At 42.8% G+C, this 20,503-nt stretch overlaps 1 protein-coding gene across 11 annotated transcripts in view; it reads right to left on the reverse strand.

Annotated features, from left to right (window-relative positions):
- Positions 1 to 604: 604 nt before the first annotated feature.
- NFAT5 (nuclear factor of activated T cells 5) overlaps positions 605 to 20,503 on the reverse strand; it is a 66,545-nt gene continuing 46,646 nt past the window's right edge. For all 11 annotated transcript variants that reach the window (XM_028739821.2, XM_028739822.2, XM_028739823.2 and 8 more), the window contains 9 exons: positions 17,557 to 17,729; positions 16,098 to 16,232; positions 15,852 to 15,904; positions 13,400 to 13,532; positions 12,928 to 13,005; positions 10,731 to 10,876; positions 7,207 to 9,625; positions 6,212 to 6,452; positions 605 to 5,378 (listed from right to left, as the gene is read on the reverse strand). In XM_028739821.2, coding sequence (XP_028595654.2) covers positions 6,220 to 6,452; positions 7,207 to 9,625; positions 10,731 to 10,876; positions 12,928 to 13,005; positions 13,400 to 13,532; positions 15,852 to 15,904; positions 16,098 to 16,232; positions 17,557 to 17,729 — 3,370 coding nt within the window. In that variant the 3' untranslated portion in view covers positions 605 to 5,378; positions 6,212 to 6,219. The remainder of the gene's footprint in view (positions 5,379 to 6,211; positions 6,453 to 7,206; positions 9,626 to 10,730; positions 10,877 to 12,927; positions 13,006 to 13,399; positions 13,533 to 15,851; positions 15,905 to 16,097; positions 16,233 to 17,556; positions 17,730 to 20,503) is intronic.

The following is a 20,503-nucleotide window of genomic DNA, read 5'->3' on the forward strand; positions in this document are numbered from 1 at the left end:
CAGCTGTCTATTGAGTCAAGGGCCACATTTTGTGCTAGGCATTTATACAGTTTGAACCTATTACACCTGTTGGATTCTCGCATGACAGCACTGCTCAGAGGGGAGGGGTGCCTGTTTGTGTCTCCATGAGATGTGGTGAAGGGAGAAGCCTAAGGCTGCTGCTCTACCATACACAGTAATATGGGACAAGCCAGCGCAGACATGGTGGGTTCTGCAAAGGAGGTATTTACACAAAGAAGGTTCTACCTTCCCATCAGTCCAGTGAAGGGACACCCCTCTCCACCTGCTCCATATACGCTGGTGGTGGCTTGCTTATCGGCCATAGAGCAAAAAGGGATGTATAGAATTGTAGGGTTGGAAGGGACCCTGAGGATCATCTAGTCCAACCCCCCTGCAATGCTGGAATATGCAGCTGCCTCATATGGGGATCAAACGTGCAACCTTGGTGTTACCAGCATCATGCCCTAACCAACTGAGCTATCATTAGGAAACTTCTAGCCAGTGTGTGCAGGGCTCAGCAGACAACACACTAGCCTTGCACTTCAGGACCCGATGACTCCAAGATACTGAAAAGAATGGAGCACAGTAGCAATACACTGCAAAATGAAAACTTTCAAAGTTTTATTCTTGACTGCAGCTGTGTACAGAAATATAGTTGCAAGTATACAAATGTCCCAATAGAAGCAAAATATCTCTCTCTTAATATTCAACAAGTTATCACAGGATAGCTAAAAACAAATGCAAATGAGTCCCCCCCACCCCCTCCAATAGAATAAACAAAACCATTATCAGTGCTCTGAGAAACCCACCTACACAAGCCAGGGACACAAAATGCACAAGGGGCCATCTGAGGCTACATTCACATTGCAGGATATTGGAAAAGGCTGCTTGGTGGCTGGCTGGTCTTGAGTGCTGTTCTAAGCGAGCATGGCAAGAAAGGGGAGGGGGAGGGAGTGTGTTAGGACTGCAGCAATATTAACAGGCCGAGCTCTGGGAGAAAACCTTCATTAGTTGCACGCAAATTGCTGTTGGGACAGAGGGGTGCAACAAGATTCTTGGTCTCAGCAGGTCCAAGCCCAAACTGTTCAGAACAAAACCTTGCCCTGTCCAAATGGGACTTCATTCCAAATAAGTTGGACTCCATGGGCCAGAGCCCCAATACAAAAGCTGCTGAAAAGAGGAAACAATGGACCCCAGATGACAGCCAAGCTACCTAAGGGCTTAAGGATCAAAGTGGCAGTGGTGGCAGGGACTGAAAGAAAACTGCAGTGGTGGCAGCAGCAGCATCCATATGGGCCATGTCTGGTGCAGAGGTCAGGGTTACACTCAAAAGTTATTCCAATGCAGGAAATCCTCTGCTATGAGCTCAAACAAGAGACCACCATTTTCTGAAGCAGTCACAAGCAGCCTGGACTGTCAAGATGTTCTTCCTAATATTTAGTTTAAATCCTTTTTCTTGCAAAATGGACCTATTGGTTAACACTGAAGCCCTGGAGAAAACAACAACAAAATGTTTGCTCCCATGATCAAGAGTGACAGCCTGTCAAATACTTAGGGATGGATATCAAATCTCCTCTTCATTGTTTCTTGTGCAGCCTAAATATACTTAGTCCTTTCAACCTTTTCAAATGGGACGTGGCTATGACCAAGTTGCTCATTGCCAGGGTGGGCAAGACCAAAGGAGGTACTTCCTGGCCTTTGAGGCTCTGCTCCGATGCAGTGTGCTAGAGGATTACTCAGGATAAGATACAAACACTTTCCTAGGCATGTTTGGAGTGGTGCACAAGAGGAGGATGGAAAGCAAGTCAGGGATGCCTGAAAGGACAGCTCTCTTGACCATTAATATGCAGGGAGGGACCTGAAACCACAAGGGCTTTTACAGTTCTACAAAATCTGATTCCCAATGTGGCTTTATCCAGAGTGAGGAGGGAGTTGTACATAAAAATGATTGCTTCCTGTAGTTTGAAGCCCTTTGTGGTGGAAAGGCTCAGTTGAATTCTTGTGGACTGATGCAGAGGGGGAAAATGAATGGGGACAACATGAGCTCCAAATGCCATGTGGGGATCAAGAACACGAAACAAGATGCACCTTGCAAGGCTGCCGAGGTTCCATCTCCATGAAACTCTCTAGAATACCTTTTGTAGGCTCTGCTACCACTGGCCCCGCAAAACAAACAAAAAGGGTGTAGGAAAGATGCAGCACCAGCCAGCCACTGAGCAGACCTTTGTTCCAAATACATACTTTTTTGTAACCAAATCATGTTAAAAATGTTGCACATTTAAATATTGACCTAAAATGGACCAAGAAAAAATAGAAATAAACCAACCCAAAAACCCATGTACATCACCGTTTTGAACAGAGCAGCAGGAGGAGCCCTTTTAACACACAGAACGCAGATGCCTGCGTTGTATGGCTGGAGTAATGTGGGGAGAAGTGACAAGAGGCAGCTCTGAGCAGGAAACTTGGTTCAATAGAGGATTGGTCCCTGGTGACTTAGCACTGTCCCCCGAGGACAGTCCTGATGCCACCGAAGTGAACAAGACACAGCAGCGTACAAGTCAACCTGCTCCTACTCAACCCTCTTCACACACTTCTTCCCATAAAGCTCCTGCCATGGCCTGGGACTAAGTGCCTCTTCCAGAAGACACAGGCAGTCCCAGGCCCAACTGCAGGATCCCCAGAAGTGAAAGCAAAAGCCGCTGGCTTGGTACATCCCTTTCTGCCTCCTCATTCATAGTTAGGCACAAGGCTGCTACTTCCCATCCTCAATACTCTTTCAGCAAATAAAAGAAACATAACATTGTAAGAGAAGCAAGCTCAATGCAGCTACAGACATCATGAAATGAGGAAAGCAGGTTCCAATTGTGAATTTGTAGTGTTGTTATAAATTAAAAAGCTAGCAATAAAATATTAGACATTAACCATGAGTGAAAAGCTGAATGGCTCATGTCAAGGGACTCCCATGCAAAGGAAGATACACATATGTCACCTCCGCAGTGAAGCTGCCCTCACAGCCAATCAGCACAGAGCCTGCCTGATTATATGAACGGCCAGAGATGAACCAATCACACCTGCTGCAAAAAGTACTCAAATACTTTGTGAAGACTTAACAACAACCCCCCTTCCCCTGGTTCCTAGATGCCATGTTGTGGGAAAACAGACAACAAAACTCACACATTTACCACAAAAATCTGTGGCAAAAAGAATATATGTGTGTGAATATATGTATATATATATTTATATATATATATTATTTATGCCAATGTACTCACTCAGTACAAATAGCAAAATAGTTTATCATTTTCTAAATACAAAATAGAGCTTTCCAAAAAAATGAAACACACATTAGATATAAACCATCCAAAACCTGAACGATTGAAAACTGTATTCAAAATTAAATGACCTAGAGCAGGTCTCTTTCTGAAAAGTTCTCTTCATATCGGCAAAATAGCCTGTACTACTGAAAACATAACTCAAGCCTCTCAAAGAGAGACAGACAAACAGAACGAATCACTGACTGCAAACATCAGAGACGGACTGGCATTTAACAGGACAACAACAATAACAAAAAACAAGCACAACTCTACATAGCTCAAGGTGGAGCACAAGTTAGAAAAAAACACACAAGGGGTAGCCTAAAAAACCAGGTACAAGCTAAATTCTTCTCTACACAAAAGTAACAAAAATGAACACCAATGCTTACTAAAAAACACAACTCCCCAATGCCAACAAGAGTCACACACGACAGCTGTTGGGTGACAGACACCACACACAGCATTTGATGTGCAGGAGAGGAGGAGAGGGAAATAAAAATCCAGAAGAGGGAAACTGTAGCTATCCCTGGAGAGCACCTGAAATTGAGTTTGCCCCTTGGTGCTGACAGCACACAAGAGCATCTGCCATTTAAGCCAAAATGGATGCAAATTCATCACCAGCATTTGCATTTTGAAAGAGTGACGTTACTTGTCTCGTATGAGCTAAAGGAGCTATGTAAGAACATAAGTAAAGCCTACTGGATCAGTTCAATGGCCCATCTAGTCCAGCATCATGTTCTTACAGTGGCCAACCAGATACCTAGTCCACAAGCAGGACCTAGGTGCAATAGTACTCTGCCCACCTGCAATTCTCAGCAACTGGTATACAGAGGCACCCTTTCAAGCCCCGAGGGGAAGCTGCCAAATCCCCCCCCCCATGTGAGTTTAAATTTAAGACTTCAAACCTGCACCAATTAGAATAGGGGTGGAGGAGCAGAAACCAGCACGCACAAAAATATTCTCTCACCCCTCCTCTACAGACCAAGGAGGTAACAACCAGCTTGATCATTCCAGCCCCACTACAATGGACCTTCTGGTCTCCAAGAAACCTAATTCAGATTTGTACAGTTGGCAGCATATTTCACACAAGAGGAAAGAGACAGAAAAGGGATTAAGAGGAACAAAATTCAGCTTATGGCCTATCAAGGCAGGAATCAAGAGGGGGTCTATTGCTCAGCATAGCAAACTGGCCCCTTGTGAAAGGGGAGATGGGCAGAGCACCAGAGGCTCAGAGAAGTCCCTGTTTGAGCAGCCAATCTTCCAGCCTCCCAGGAAGCTGTAGTCACATTCTTGGATATCACCCACTCCCCGCCCCTCGTGGCTTTAGGAGACTCTCTGCCAGTATATGCCACCTTCCTAGGTGCTAATTCACAGCTTTCTCCATACTGCTATGAAGCTGACAGCAGCTTCCATTTAACAAAGAGTCACTAATTCACACTAGTATGTTCAACACTTGGTAACTGCACCATTAAGCAATGACTGGCATGAGTGAAATGCACAATTGAGGACTGAACACTTGAATCACCTTCACCTCCCCCAAGCAACATTTTTCACTGGAAACCATTTACACCTGCAAATCAAGTGATTGAGTCTTCAAGTGATGAGCACAAATGTGTGAATCAACCATCTGTATATCTCAGTTATTTTAGGACACATATCCCTGTGTGCTTTGCAGCCTGTTCCAAGAGCTGTGAAGAAGAGCTGAAAGAGAGGAGCAGACACAGTCTCGGGTTCTTTCAGTGCCAAGCTGCAATGATAAATGAGCAGCTGCACTCTGCATCCCCACAGCTGGACTAGAGATGGGGACAACTGTCCAAAGTAGAGCCTCTTTCGCCTCTTCCAGCTTCAAGAAGTCTCTCTCTGATGCTCTCACTCAGCAGCAGTTTCTCATCAGGCTTAGCATAGGTACTCTTCCAAAGTGATGGTGAAGGCTACATTTCCCCTTGGGTCCAAGGCCGCACTTTGACACAGGAAATTTAACTCCAAACATCCTAAATTCCAGAGTCACAAGAACAAAAGTCTTGCAAATCTGCTTGTCCATTACAGGATTTCTGAAGTTACAAGCTAAAAGAACACACAAAGACAAAAGTTAAGCGTAGTAAGAGCCTCATTCTTCCCCCCTAAAGCACTCTAATTAAACACCATCCAACAGCTGGTTATTTCCCTCTATGCTGAAGTTACCAATGATGGCTTCTTTGAATGTAATATTACTGCCACCCATCAGTGAAATCTGATTGGGACTTGAAGAGGGGATGTATACTATGGAGTTGGAGTGTGAGAGAGCCCCTCCTAGCATTATGGCTTGGGGAGGGCCATATGTTGCTGAGCTCTCTCTTGTAACTGCACCAGCAGCACAGAACTTGGTAGGATTTAACATCCTAAAATAATAAGATTTAATGCTTTTGTAAAGCAAGCTCCTAGAGCGCTAATGGCTGAAAGCATTGTTGCAGACAAGTGGATGACACTTTTATGTCTCAAGAGGCAGAGCAAGGATTCCAATCACTGCTAGTAGAAAAAGGATTATGTAAAAGCCCCTGTTTCCTTTGTATAGTTTATTCAGGCCAGAAAAATAATGCTTTATTTCTGTGTGGAGTAAACACAGCTGACCATGCTGCCTTGGAACTGCATATTTCAGCCTTGAGCTGAAGTCAAGGCAAACAACCCCATATCCACCCTGGGATTTCTGAGCCATGGTAATCAAGTTCAGTGAGGCCATTGCAAGTGTCCTAAGGGCCAGGAGAATGAGGGCTGTGAAGTTCTATTTACTCTCAAGACAGGCACTAATTTTATTATCATTCTGGGGAAGCAGCAGAAAAGACAGACTTTTATCAGCTGCAAGAAATAAGAAGAGAACATGCTGGCTTGGCTACAGTCTGTGGCTCCCATCTCCAACTCACCTGGATAGTTAGAAGGAGCCAGCCATGTTGTTGTTCCCCTGGTTTTGTAGAGACACTAGCAGGTCATCAATCTTCTTCATATTCTGATTGGTGGTCATAGCAGAAGACAGCTGGGGGCTTTCAGACATCTGCTGGGATAGCAGAGTTGTGACTGATGACTGTGCTTCACCCTGTGGCTGGCTTATTGTGATCATCTGATCTGACATTGAAGTGGGTCCAGATGTTAAGAGCTGGCCACAGTCTGTTGAGAAAGACAAGATTCATTCAGAGCAGCATGCAAATTTATTGAGCAGTGAAAGGAAGCCTATTGCATTTCACATTGTACTGGCCTCATAAACATCTAGAGTGTCCCCACAGAGCATTTTCCCCTAAGGCATTTAGGATCAGGGTGCTGGTATCCCAAGAAACCAGTAGAAAGAAGTCAGACACTGACAGATGCACAAAGCATCTCATACGAAGTTAACAGGCCCTTTGGCTCATTCTTCTTTGTCTATATATAAAATCTACTGCATAGCTAGAGAGCTCTTCCCCACCATATTATGTGCTGTGCTGTGCTATGCTCTGAAAGCATGCAGATAGGTTTACAGCAGCTCTGCCTCAGTTACAGAATCTCTACTTCTGGGAAAATGCTACATAAATGCCACTGAGTGAACAAACTGAATTTGGATGCTTTTGTACACATTTATACACTTAGAATGGACTGACCACTGACTTTTATACTGGCTGGGCCTGATGGAGGGAGTTGGAGTCCAACTCCATCTGGAGAACCACAAGTTCCCCATCCTTGCTTTAGACTGTAAGCAGTCTATGTCAAAATTGCTGTTAACACTGTAGTGTGTTCCCATATTATATGGGCTTTACAAAGAAAGTCATAATTCAACACAATTTTAGATAGTTTTTCACAGCTGCACAGATGTGGCCTCCAACACAAGCTTCACAAAGGGAAGAAAACACTAAAATTTAGCCAATGACAGTTCTGGATACTCTGTACTTACTATCTTGGATGCCAAACAGGAATATTCCAGAGGTCTGCCGAGATGAAGCAGAGGAATTCTGCAGTTGGTTCATGGAACCACTTCCAGGTGTGTTATGGAACAAAGCAGCCTGCTGCTGCTGCTGCTGCTGCGGGGGTGAAGAAGCTCCCTGGATGCCAGCCATATTGTTTGGTGAAGAGTAGAGGGAGGGCTGCTGCAACTCTTGCTGGTTCATGCTGTTTTGCAAGGCAGACATGGAAGTTGATGATATGAAGAGGGTGACAGGTTGCTCCTGAGAGCTGGAGGATCCTTGGACTAGCTGGATCTGGGGTGAGTTGTGGAATAAGGCAGGCTGCTGCTGTGACTCAGCTTGATTAGAGCCTGGGCTCTGGTTCTGAAACTGCATGGGTTGCTGATCCTGATTCATTGGTGCCATGCTGCTTTGTGGGTGGAAGAGAGACTGGCTTTGTTGTTGTTGTTGTTGTTGTTGCTGCTGCTGCTCCTGGCTGGCCATTGGGTTAGGGTTTGGGTTGTACATCATGTTCTGCTTCTGGGATGTCATAGGGCCCATGGAATTCTGATTGCTGAACCTCAAATTCTGCTGCTGCTGCTGCTGCTCTTGGGAGGGTGTGCTGTTCTGAAGAGCCACCATAGAATGCTGTGGTTGGAACATGGCTCCTTGCTGGTTTTGGGGCACCTGTGATTGGAACATGCTCTGCTGCTGTTGCTGGGACTGCTCTTGGGCAAGCATAGGGCTCTGGAGGTGTGAGAGCTGAGCCTGCTGCTGCTGGAATGTCGACTGCTGCTCAGCATTGGCAGATGTCTGCAGTGGAGAAATGGAATTCTGTGTGGCAAAGAAGGGCATCTGTTCCTCCTGTGCAACTGAGCTCTGGGGAAGGAATAGGTTGCTTGCCTGCTGGTCCTGAACCACACCCATGGGACTCTGGGAGTGGAACATTGGAGGCTGCAGCTGCTCTGAGGAAGAGGCAGAGCTCTGGCTGTGGAAGAGAGCACTTTGGGTCTCCTGCGAGATGTTCTGAGCATCCCCAATAGGGCTCTGTGAGTGAAAAAGCTGAGCCTGTGAATGGGAAGCCTGCTGCAAGAAGCTTCCAGACTGGAGAGACATCAACTCCCCACTCTGCTGAAAGAGGCTCCCAGTTTGCTGCTGTTGCTGCTGTGTTCCGTTGTCCTGAACGGCCATCATGCTTTCTGAGGAGGAGAAGAGGCTGACCTGCGCCTGATTCTCCCCGCTGTGCTGCATTTGAACCATAGCTTGAAATACATTGCTCTGCATCTGTTTGGTCTGACCTGGAGCTTCTTCACCTTCGGCAGAGCCAGAAGACTGAAACATGGAAGGGCCGTTGGCAGGCACCACCTGCTGCTGCTGCTGCTGCTGCTGCTGCTGCTGCTGCTGCTGCGATGGAGTACCAGCTTCATTACCAGAAACACTGGCGGGTGAGAATAGCTCACACTGCATCTGTATGTCTTCATTTGTTGTCAGTGCACCCATCAGGTGAGAAGTTTGTTGGTACACTGGGGACTGCTGGATGTTTCTATTTCCCGAAGAGGAGGTTGAGAACATGTCAGACTGCATCTGACTTGCTGCCTGGCAGAGGCCTTGCTGAATCTCAATCACCATAGCTGCAGAAGTCTCCATTGCTTGCTGCTGCTGCTGCTGCTGCTGCTGCTGGCTGGACAAAGAACTTTCAGATTGTGGATGGACATTCTCACTTCTCCCAGAGAGAAGGTCCTCAGCCCTTGAATGGACAGTGTCAGAGGCGGAAAACATCCCTTGGCTGACTCCATTTTGGATCTGGCTAACCTGCTGAAAAATCTCTACATTGATTTGCTCTTGAACATCCTCATTGTCAGACCCAGAGAACAAGACAGACGACAGCTGCTGCTGGGCTTCCAGGACCTGCTGGACCAAATCTACACTTCCATGGTTGCTGCTGGCAGTGCTAGACTGAAAGTTCCCTGCTTGCAGTTGTTGAATTGTGTTCTGCAGCTGACTCACACTGCTGGCCGATGAGAAAAGGTTTGACGACATCTGCTGCTGCAACACTTGTGCCGATTCCTGGAGTGGTGACTGCTGCTGGGACGCCTCTGTCAACTGAGACAAAGTCATGACTGCACTCTCTGGCTGCAACACCTCTCTCGGCTGGGACTCCCTGGTGGGGAACTGGGATGCCTGCTGCAACAAGGTGTCACTGTTTTGCAGCTGATTTGGACCAGAACCTGCAGGGAAGCTGCCAGGCTGGGCAAGGTCCTGTGCCTGGAGGGAGGGCATTGCCTCTGGAGTATATACCTTTGGCTGCAGCTGCTGATTTTCACTCTCTGGTGCTAAGTGAGAAGCAGAAGAGGAGAAAGTGCCATTGCCCAATATACTGGACATGTTGGTTTCCAATGTGGCTTGGGGTGGTCCAACTACACTTGTTGCCTGAGGGGGAAAGCACACAGTAATAAGAGAGAACAATCATAGGTTTGCATGGTGCCTCAATGAAACAACATTCTGAAAACTGTTTAACATTTAAACCACACCAACTGCAACATTGGATCCCTATCCCATTAAGGCATGTTGAATTTTTCAACTTACAAATTCCAAAAATGAGCGGTGCTAAAAAGTTGTAAAATGACTTGGAAATTCAAAAGATATTTTGATTAAATTAATATAATTTAGTTTTACTTGGCAACTAACTACATAAAATATTGACCTTTTGTTTTCGTACAACTTCCAATAATTTTAAACTTCTTATTTTAAAAAATATGTAAAAATGTGTGTAAAATTGAATATCATAAAAAATGATTGCCAAGTACTTGCAGTTATATATGACCCCGCATAATGGACAATTCAAAAAGCACAAGCAGCAAGAAGGCGGCTTACTAAATATAAGCAGAGAAGTAAGCAGGATGCTTCAATACCATCAAATGAAATAATTTTTTTGGCTGATAGAAATGAATAATAGCTGATGCCCAAGGTGGAAATGATGGAACTTATGAATTGACAATAGAAAAATCAAGTACACCTTCCACTTTGAATAAAAAGACAGAGCACAACATACTAGAAATAAATAATTTTGCAATCAGGGCATTAGATATGCTGTTGACCAGCTCACCACAGCTCACCACAGACTTGTAGTTGATCACAATAAAATCAAGAGAGCCCAAGAAAAAGATATCAAATCCCTGAATCAGGAATCTGATTATCTTTGTCAGAAAGGGTGGAATTGACTGGTTCAACATCAAAGTAAAGCACTCGATGGAAGACCCACACCACATCTTGTTTCATCTGCAACAAGTTAGGCTGCAAAAGAAGGCTGTGGTGGATGCTGTTTTACCAACCATTCAGCACTCAGCATGGTATGCATTTAGAAAAATGATAATCCAGACACTCTTGGGCTCAGATAGCAGTGGGAAGAGGAAAGCTGGTGTCTGAAAGATCATTAACTTGAGGGGTAGAGTTGATCTTTTAATAAAAGTTTTGTCAAATAAAAGTTTTGCAGGACCCCCCCCCCCAATCACCAGCTCTCTATGCCACCACTTACCTTAAAGACTGGAGGAGCCCTTTTTTCAGCTGTAAGTGCCATGGGAGCAGCCTCTTCACTCTTGATCACACTGTTTGGCCTGAGTGGCGTTATCAAGGCACTGGGAAGAATATTTACCTTGTCCAGGTTACAGCCACTGGTGTTCACTGCAGCAGAGAACAAACACAGTCTTACTGGTGTCCTGAAGGATAGCCACAGGGGCTGAGAATAAGAGGACTGGTTGCTAGGGCTACCCCTCCAATCTCCAGAAATTAGGTTGTAAAGAGCAACAAGCATCTGAATACATAGCACTGCCACAGAGAGGGTAATACATCTGGTAAAATAAGTCCCTATATGACAAGGACTATACTAGTATGCTACAACAAATACAAAGCCATGTGGCAACTCACATTTGACAAAGCTTAATCTCAAGCCCATTATTCCACAGTGAGTGTGTTCATCTTTAAGATGCCACAAGATTGTTTTGTGAGTAATTTGATGGAAAGAATAATCTTGATGTTTTCAGCTCTCCTTACCAAACAGGGATCTAGGAAGTTGCCTTATACAGAGTGAAACCATTAGTCCATCTACAGTACTTTAGCTTTACTAATGGTTCTCCAGGGTTTCAGACAGTAAACTTTCCAAGTGCTACCTAGAGATGACAAGGATTGAAACTGGGACCTTCTGTATACAAATCAGATGGTCTACCACTGAGCGACAGCCCATCTTCTGAAGAGCCATAAAGTTGTTATTACAGGAGAAATCACCCTGATCTCTGATGTCCATCCATTTGCAAACCACCAAGTTTCCCCCATTCTGTTCTTTCAAACTGCATCAGCTTTTGCCAGAACACATCAAATGTTCAACTCCTTGCTTATATTAAGGGTTGTAAGTAAAGGTGAAAATAGTAAAATAAGGGCATGAAGGAAATAGCAGTAATTTGTAAGTGTCTTTTATCAGCCGACGAATAGTTTTCTATGGAAATAATCCAACAAACAACTTGTACAAGCCTACAAGTGATGAGCACCAGTTGTTTGAGCCAAATGGCATCAGTATTTCACTGTGACTGATGAAGCATATGTAATTAACTGCAAGAATTCCAGGCTGATACAAGGAAAGGAGAAGGGATGAAAAAACATAATCCTGCACACAGGAAACTGGATGAAATATTTGACACAAAGCATAATGAAGAACAAACTGTAAGTACAACACTGCCACATTTATCATCACACACTTCATGTAGGCCAAGTCACACAATTATACTGGTCAATACATAAATTAGTTCTGGAGAAAGAACGAATATGCCCTACAGATACAACAAGCCAAATGGGAAACACTCAAATGCAAAACTGATTGGAGAAGTGTCATAAATTCAATGGTAGCTGCTCTGTATGCAGAAGGTCCCAGGTCTAATCCCCACCATCTCTAGGTAGGACTGGGAAAGAATCCCGTCTGTGACTCTGAAGAACTGCTGCCAGTCAATGTAGACACTGCTGAGCTAAATCGACAAATAATCAGCAAATGTTTGAGAACATCTCCTGTTTCTAGTGAGTTGGAAACATTCCAGAACAGCTATGCTGAATCTTTTCCAGCTGCAGCCCTGGAAGCCTGACAAACTCATGACCTTACTATTTATGCTGCTTTGCTTCAAAAACACATGCTCTTGAGCAGCTTCTGAAACTTAATTAGCTTCAGCAAACAATTCACCTAGTAAGAACACACAAACCAACAGGGCCTGCCACTATAGTACACACAGAGTAGTAAAGACAACTGCAAAGCAAGTACTATGAATAATTTATTCTCTATTTTTATTTGAGTGGTGAGCTTTGCATTAGCAATACAACTCTTATGTCAACATTGTCATGAAACGGTTTAGCAAGTTATCTGCACTAACTTCATGTTTAGTCAGGACTTTTAACCACTTGTGGTATTAATATGTATTAGGAACAGCAACACTAGAGTAATTGCAAGATTAAAGCCCCAGCATATACCACTGTCTCTGCGACCAGGAGTCTTAGGAGGCAATCATATGCACACTTACTTAAGAGTAAGCCCCACTGAGCTCAACGCAATTTACTTCTGAGTTGACATGCAAAGGACTACACTCTTAATTTGTGATCACAATAAAGCTCTTACGAAAATCTCTCTGAAAGGTCTGCAGAAAATTGGTGTAAGTTAGAACTCAAAGAGATTAATACCACTGCTAAAAATTAGATACCTTTGATAGCATCATCAAAAGAGCAAGGCTGGGTTGGACTGGGTATTTCCTGCTTCACGTTCACATTCAGAGTACCAGCTGCAAATGCAAAAGACACTGGTGACTTTCAGAACAGATGTAAAGCAAAGTGTTCCCCCGTAAGGTGAAAGGTACATTTTAAAAGTTTATCTCTATTTTCATGTGCGCAGTGGTGGGGGAGACCTTAACTCAGGTCTTTGTAATACGGTGTAGCCCCAAATTCATCTTCCTCCCATAAACCCTTCAAGCTTCAGAGAGACAGGCTCTCTTCAAAGAATGAGAGCAAGTCCCTGGTGTGCAGCTATCAGGTCAAGTAGTGCAAGAGGTGTTGCACACCCAACAGTCTTGCTTTCTTCCTCAGCCTCTTCCAAAGATGTAACAATTAAATACAAGAAAAACTGTGCAGAAATATTTGCCAAGGGCCATCTCTACAGCTTCATCATTTTCAACATACATGTATCAGGAGTGTAAGTAAATGGCTGTATGTCATGTGATCTTCCAGCATTGGTCACCACATAGATCCCCACAGAAACCGGGGCAGTTATTTGCTGGTCGTGATATGGCGGCACCTTCACAATTAGATGATTCTAAATCCAAAAAAAGAAGTTTGTTAGAGCAGACACCTTACCAACTTATATCTTCACAGACTAACACTACAAGACCTAATCATAAGAAGTAAAGATTGCATTGGAGGTACCAAGGATCCCGCTGGGAAATCTACCCAGCTACAAATTGTAAAGCTGAATCTCTTGAACATACCTATCAGTAGTGAGAGCACACAGGAGAACAGTCTTTACTCAACATAATCTTCCTATCTCTGCTATTACAATCTTCTTAATTTCAGAAAACCTGCACATAAACAGCAAGTCACTGTTTCCTTGTTTTGCTTTGCTATAGCTTCCACTGCTCATCCACCAAAATGCCATTCAGGGACTTAGGTTGTGCAGTGGCAGCAATGAAAAAACTACAGGGAGGTGATTGTGAGGTTCCGCAGCAACTAGTAGTATTCAGAAGCAGACTAGAGGTAGTATGTAGCCACAAATAACCTTATTCTCCATTAATCTGTCTAGACTCCTTTTAAAGCTGTCAAAGTTGACAGCCATTACCACATATTGTGATATGAAATTCTATAGATAACTATGCTGGGGATGGGGAGGCAGACATAATACCCAGCAGTTTATCTGTATTATTTGTGACTAAATCTGAAACAATTTCCTCACCCAACAAAAACCTAAGCTCAATTTATGATCCATGATAACAGCAGTTTATAAAATTAAATCATAGCCAGAAATATTGGGAAAACAGAAATATTCTGTTTTTAAGTAGTAAAGAGCATATGACATATATGCAAAATAGAAAAGTAATGATATCTTTATTTGGGTACTTTATCATCACAGAATCTTATAGAAATAATTAATAGTGACTTGGTGTGTTTGGTCCTGGTAGCTAGGGATGATGGGAGTTGTAGTCAAACAACATCTGGGGACCCAAGGTTGAGAAAGGTTGCTCTAGATATTTTTCCACTCTCAACTGTATTTACCCTAGATTCTTAAAAACATAATCACCACCTTGCTGGATCAGACATTGACCCAACTAGTCCAGCAGCCTGTTCTCCCAGTGGCCAGTCAGATGCCACTATGGGAAGCAGGGCATGAGCACAACAGACATGTTATATGGTTACCTATTTTTAAAATAAAAAAAGTTTCAACAATTTTATCTTTGTTTTTAATTAATGATGGTATTATGTATATTTGTTTTTATTGGTTTGTGGATATTAACCATGCTTTATATATAATTTTATTTGTATACCACCTGGAAAAAACTTTGATCAAGCAATTTGTAAAATTTCTAACTAAATAAAAGAAACAGTACTTTCACCAACCACCTTCTCCAACAACTGGTAGTCAAGAGGCATACTGCCTCTGATAGTGAAAGAAGTAAACACCCATCATCGGTAGTACCCATTGATAGGCTTATCCTCCATTAATTCAAGAAATGATCATCACTAAATCATTTTGAATCCATAAAGTAGCATTGTAAAAAGAGGGAAGATATTAAGATTCTAACTTTACGGATTCAAAATGTTTTGGTGACAGTAAGATTTCTTGATGGAAGAGATAATTAATGCATCTTTAACCCTAGTGCAACAATGGATTTGGGTTTGGATTCCCATCATTAGAAGACTAGAAGAGAGTTAACCATTGTTTATGGCAGTCCTTATAGTAGCAGCTGCACAAAAGCCAATTTTTGATCATCCTACTTCCAAAATGAGGGTCAGCACACCTAGAAGAGGAATGACTGATTGCTGCTTGCACAGGAACCTTTGCTGTTCTGTATCTCACAAGCAGGGCAGAGGCGGGAAGTGGAGAAAGAAATCGCCCTGATAAACAGAAAAAGTATAGTGCTCACTCACATAATCTCTGTGGTTAAAGGCTGCAATGGCTAACACTACATGAAAGAGAAGAGACTGCTTAGGTTGTGAAAAAATGTGAAATGTACCACAGTCTTGCAACTCGGGTTTAAGGAGTAGGGAGTAAGAGAAGAAATGACAACTTTGTGCAAACTATTTGTACACACACAAAAAGGTGACCCAGCCAGATACTATTTATGTCAAAATATCTGTCCATGAAGATTGATCCAGTCTGTTGGTCATATGATTGTTTGCCAAAAAATTAAGCCACATGAAGGCAGCTTTTGTAGCAATTTTACCTTTTTAAACTTGGGCATAAAGTGCTTGGAACTCGTATTTCAACTTCATATATGCTTTCTAAATCCTCCCTTCCAAATATATGATAAGAGAAAAAATTCTTTAGCAATTCCTCAAGCATAAATGAACAACTGTATCCCAACTATAAACAAGGAAGATTTTACATCTGGATTTCTGTGCATTTTTAAAAAGCATGTACCTGATGAAACAGCTCCATGTCAATTTCTGCTTCCCCTTTCCAAGAGTTTTCATCTGTTTGAAAGCAAAAGAGAGTAGAATTACTGCACAAGCTCAGCTAAGTTTATTCATTGTCAGGGAAGCTGGTCACAGGAACCACCTACCTCCTTGGCTACCTGCAGAGGCAGTCGTTAGCCAAACTCCATCCACAATGGTCGCCCACCCCTCACCTCCATTCTCAGCCTGAGTATGTATGTATGGTACTCACCAGACATATTCTCTTGAAAGATCACTTTTGTTCCCTTCAGAAAGTTCTTGCCAATTAAAAAGACTTCCTCTTCTCCCTTCACAGAACAACTGTGCAGGCTTTTCTTTAGAATCTCTGGTACACCAGCTGGCTGAGCTACAAATTGAAAAAGAGAAGGCATATTTATTATATAAACCCCCACACCTGCAGCTTAATGCCAAAATGGGCGTCTAAGTGGTTTAACCTGAAGCACCACTTTAGCTAATGGGAGAGAGCCAGTGTGGTGTAGTGGTTAAGAGCGGTAGTCTCGTAATCTGGGGAACCGGGTTCGTGTCTCTGCTCCTCCACATGCAGCTGCTGGGTGACCTTGGGCCAGTCACACTTCTTTGAAGTCTCTCAGCCCCACTCACCTCACAGAGTGTTTGTTGTGGGGGAGGAAGGGAAAGGAGAATGTAAGCCGCTTTGAGACTCCTTAAAGGGAGTGAAAGGCGGGATATCAAATCCAAACTCTTCTTCTTCTTAACTGACAACGTGTAAAAAGTTGGCATCATCTCCCAAGGTCTCAATCTGGAACTGGTCATTTGGCTTGCATGACATATAGGAAAGCAGAACTTACAGAGATTCTGCTTGGGTGTAGCAAAGCATGCCCATCCTTTTTCATCAGAGAAAAGCACAGCACAACTCTCCTAGGAACTGGCACATGACTGTAGTCTACTAGAATGTGCTCATCATAGCATTTCCCCCCTAGGTAACACTGAAGTAAAATAGCACTGGTTTTCTCTTTTATAAATGGGCTAGTGCAAGGGGTTTCAAAAATCAACCAACTGTCATATACAACATCTTAGTGGCCTTTAAAATTTGTCTCACAACAAGGTCCATAACAATTGGCTGGACATGTACATAGAGTCTTCAGCAAGTTTCCAAATACAAATAAGCTCTATATCAATATTACACAAAAGTTAGTCATTTTGCCCAGATGCAAAAAGTTGGCATTTTAAACACAACTGTAGTTTTAAGCCTCAAGCCAGCAACAAATCATTCAAACCACAGAAGCAGGCTATCTCAGGCTAGAAACAGTAATTTTTCTTTGTTGAAGTCCTGTGATACATGCCACACTCCTATTCCAACTATGTGCACTGCTTGGTGGATTGACAGGGCACACTGTTAATTTGGATGTAGGCCAGATCCCCTACACCCAAGTTTTGGTTAACACTGAAAATAGATCAATGATGGATCCAATTAGATATGCTATAAGCCTACACAGAAAAAGTAATTTCATTTCAAGCAGCATGAGGACTCCTAGCAACACAGACACACATGAAAACTAAGTTTGTTTAAGGTCTAGGCAATTTATTTGGTTTATTTGGGTTGTTCGTTCTATTTTGTTATTAAAGCAGAAAATGAAATGCAGGGCAACTGAATTAACATGGGACCCAAAGCCCCAGCAAGATGGAACTCAGAGTTTGACTTTACAACTTACTGCACAGAATTGGTGAGGACGGCGTCTGCAGGGTCAGAATGGAACCATCCTTCCGAGTGATGTTAACACGGAACACTAGCCTGGCCCGAGTGCTTTTTTTCTTGGAGCCAGCGATGCCTATTCGAGCTTCAACATCTGCATTTCTCAGTTTCAGTATTCCAACACAGTCCACCCTAGCAACACAAGATTAAAGTTACCTACCCAACTTGCTTTCAAAGAGGCCACTCAAGTTTTGCCAAGGTATATAAAACAGCAAGCTTCCTAGGTCTCCTGGCACATGGGTATTTAACCCAAGCGAGAGTTGCCCATATAAACACTACAGATGCATGTGCCTCTACAGCTGCAAAGATGATGGAAGCAGCCACAAAAAGCTCCCTCACCTCCAAGCTCTGCAGCAACAGCTACTGTCAAAAGAGCAAGCCTTAAATTGGAGATGGGTGTGTGCTAATACCTCTGCTAAGGCAAACAGTCACTTGCTGGCCTTGGGAAATTCATTTTCAGTCTCTCTCCACCTCTCCCATAAAAAGGGGGCACAGCAGCTTGCCTACTAGGTGTGTTAAGAGGATGGCAAGCAATCACTTTGCATGTTATTCAAGGTAGCTAAAATGTTCTTTTAAATGTGTTTGTGAGAAGGGGGGTATTGGTTTTTTGTTTTTATTATGTATTTTGTATTTTCAATTTCTATTTTTATGCTGCGAACTGCCCTGTGATCTTTGGCTGAAGGGTGATATACAATTTTTTAAAAAATTAATCTTAATTACGGAAGTGTGAAATCCAAAAGAGGCTGCTTTAGGCAAAGTTTATTTGGCTTCCATGCAATGTGCCTCTAACAAAGAACAGCTGCAGGTGGGTTCTTAAACCTATACACAAATTTCTTTGGTACAATAGTTTGAAAATAGAAATAATTTTAAGCTTTGTCATGCAACTGGCACAAATAAAAACAAGAGCCATGACCCATGAATCCTCAACAAAGGCCAAAGTAAGCAATTTGTATTATGGCCAAATACTTCCAAAATATCTTTTTTCAGAAACTAAAATAACCACCTAAATGCTACCTTCCCATAACATTTGTTATAAAATGCATTCATCCTAAATATTCAGAGAGAGTTGGCTAATGCATTCAAATATACCAGAGGGGAAAATAGCATCTTTAGAGAAAAGCAAAAGATGGCAGTAGCACTTCAGATTCAGCTGAGGCATCAGTAGCTCACAGATCAGATTTGGTGGCAGACAAGGAAGAGCAATGAATCTGGACAACCCAATTATGCTGGCTGGCTGAGTGCTCATCACTAGAGCAACCAGTCACTATTCTGAGACTCCTTTGCATCTCTCGCTTGCATAAAGCAAACAGAGAAAACAATGAACTAAGAAATCAGTTCGTCAATGAAGTGAAAAAGTTTTTCAATTCAAATTATTCTCTCTGGTTCCCAGAATATACATTCTGCATTTTCCCCACCCAACTCCCCCACCCAGTAAGGAGAAAGATGGCCGCAGAAAATTCATTTCAAATGCTGTAGAGGGAAGTACAAAGCTGCTGTACTTCTTATTCACCAGATATTTGAAAAAATTCAAGCTACACTATGACACCGACATTATTATTAATAATATTTATTAGTCACTTTACTCATAAAAATGGCTCAAAGTGAACATGAACAGAAATACTAAAACCAATAAGAATAATCACATCAATAAAAAACTCACATCTATACAAATAAAAGACAGGTCCAGACCCTGCCCCCCACCCACAAGAGGCCAGAAATCCTTCAAACTAAGGGCCAAAAAGTCCAAGCAAAAAGGGGGGAAATGCTTTGCGCTGACATCTGAATAGAATTGGACAAAATTTTTGTGTTACCTGCCTCTAGTCTATGGGCCACAGCAGCTATGTCAAAATAAACATGGAGTTTAAACTGCAGGTTTATTCATTGATACTGCCCCCCCACATCCAGCCCTACCCATGATCAAAGCAGGAAATGGCAAATCTTTAACTAACTGGTCTTCACAAAAAGGATCATGTAATATAGGTCTCAATTCTTCCCACTTCAGACAATTCAACAGATGAGGCCTAGCTCAAAACCAGCTACGTGGACCAACAAGTGAGGAATGATCTGGTCTCGTCTTAGTACACTATTATATCCCATCAATAGACCACAATAGCTTTTAAATTAAAAGGTTGATCCATTTTAGGGAGGGAGTCAAAATACAGATCCCATTACGGAAGCTGAGATTTACCAAGTCACAAGCAATACAAAACTTCCTAGTGCACACACATAATGCTCCACATGGCAGACAGTTTATAAGAGTTTTGTGCTCACTGAAAGACAGCATTGTTTATTTCATCAGCAGAGTCACAGTTACTGAGCCAGCACTGTGAGAGCACTTCATCTTACAAAACTCTGCTAGTTTCAGATAGCAGCCCAGTTAAGAGCATTTTGACAAGAGCACAGCTGATGCATTCACCTAGCCTTGCCACCAGTTCACTGGCAGCTTTCACAGTTTTAACTGGGGAGGCATACTTTAGTCCTCCCTTCCACCTACCTTGTCTTACAGCTGTCAAAAGAAAAACACCCCACAAGACAATGAAAAATGGGGAGAGCTGCATTTTCCAGAAGAGTCTCTACAATGTCACTTTTGCCAATCGGTGATTTGTTGTCGTTTTTAAAAAAGAAGGATCTAAGAGTTCGGAATAATATGCCATATTCTCTTCATCTTATTTCCATGTATCTAAAATGCTTTATAAACATTATATTTATATACATGGTCTTAAAAGTTTTCATTGTATACATGGTGTCAGCCTAAGCAAAGGAGGGAGCAGACTGTCTTTTAGCATCCAACATGCTGGCAAGTAGTCCAGGTCAGCTGTTAAGATGTACAGTGGTACCTTGGGTTACAAACACTTCAAGTTACAGACTCCACTAACCTGGAATTAGTACCTCGGGTTAAGAACTTT

This window comes from Podarcis muralis, chromosome 7 (genome assembly GCF_964188315.1).
Source record: "Podarcis muralis chromosome 7, rPodMur119.hap1.1, whole genome shotgun sequence".
Lineage (NCBI taxonomy): Eukaryota > Metazoa > Chordata > Lepidosauria > Squamata > Lacertidae > Podarcis > Podarcis muralis.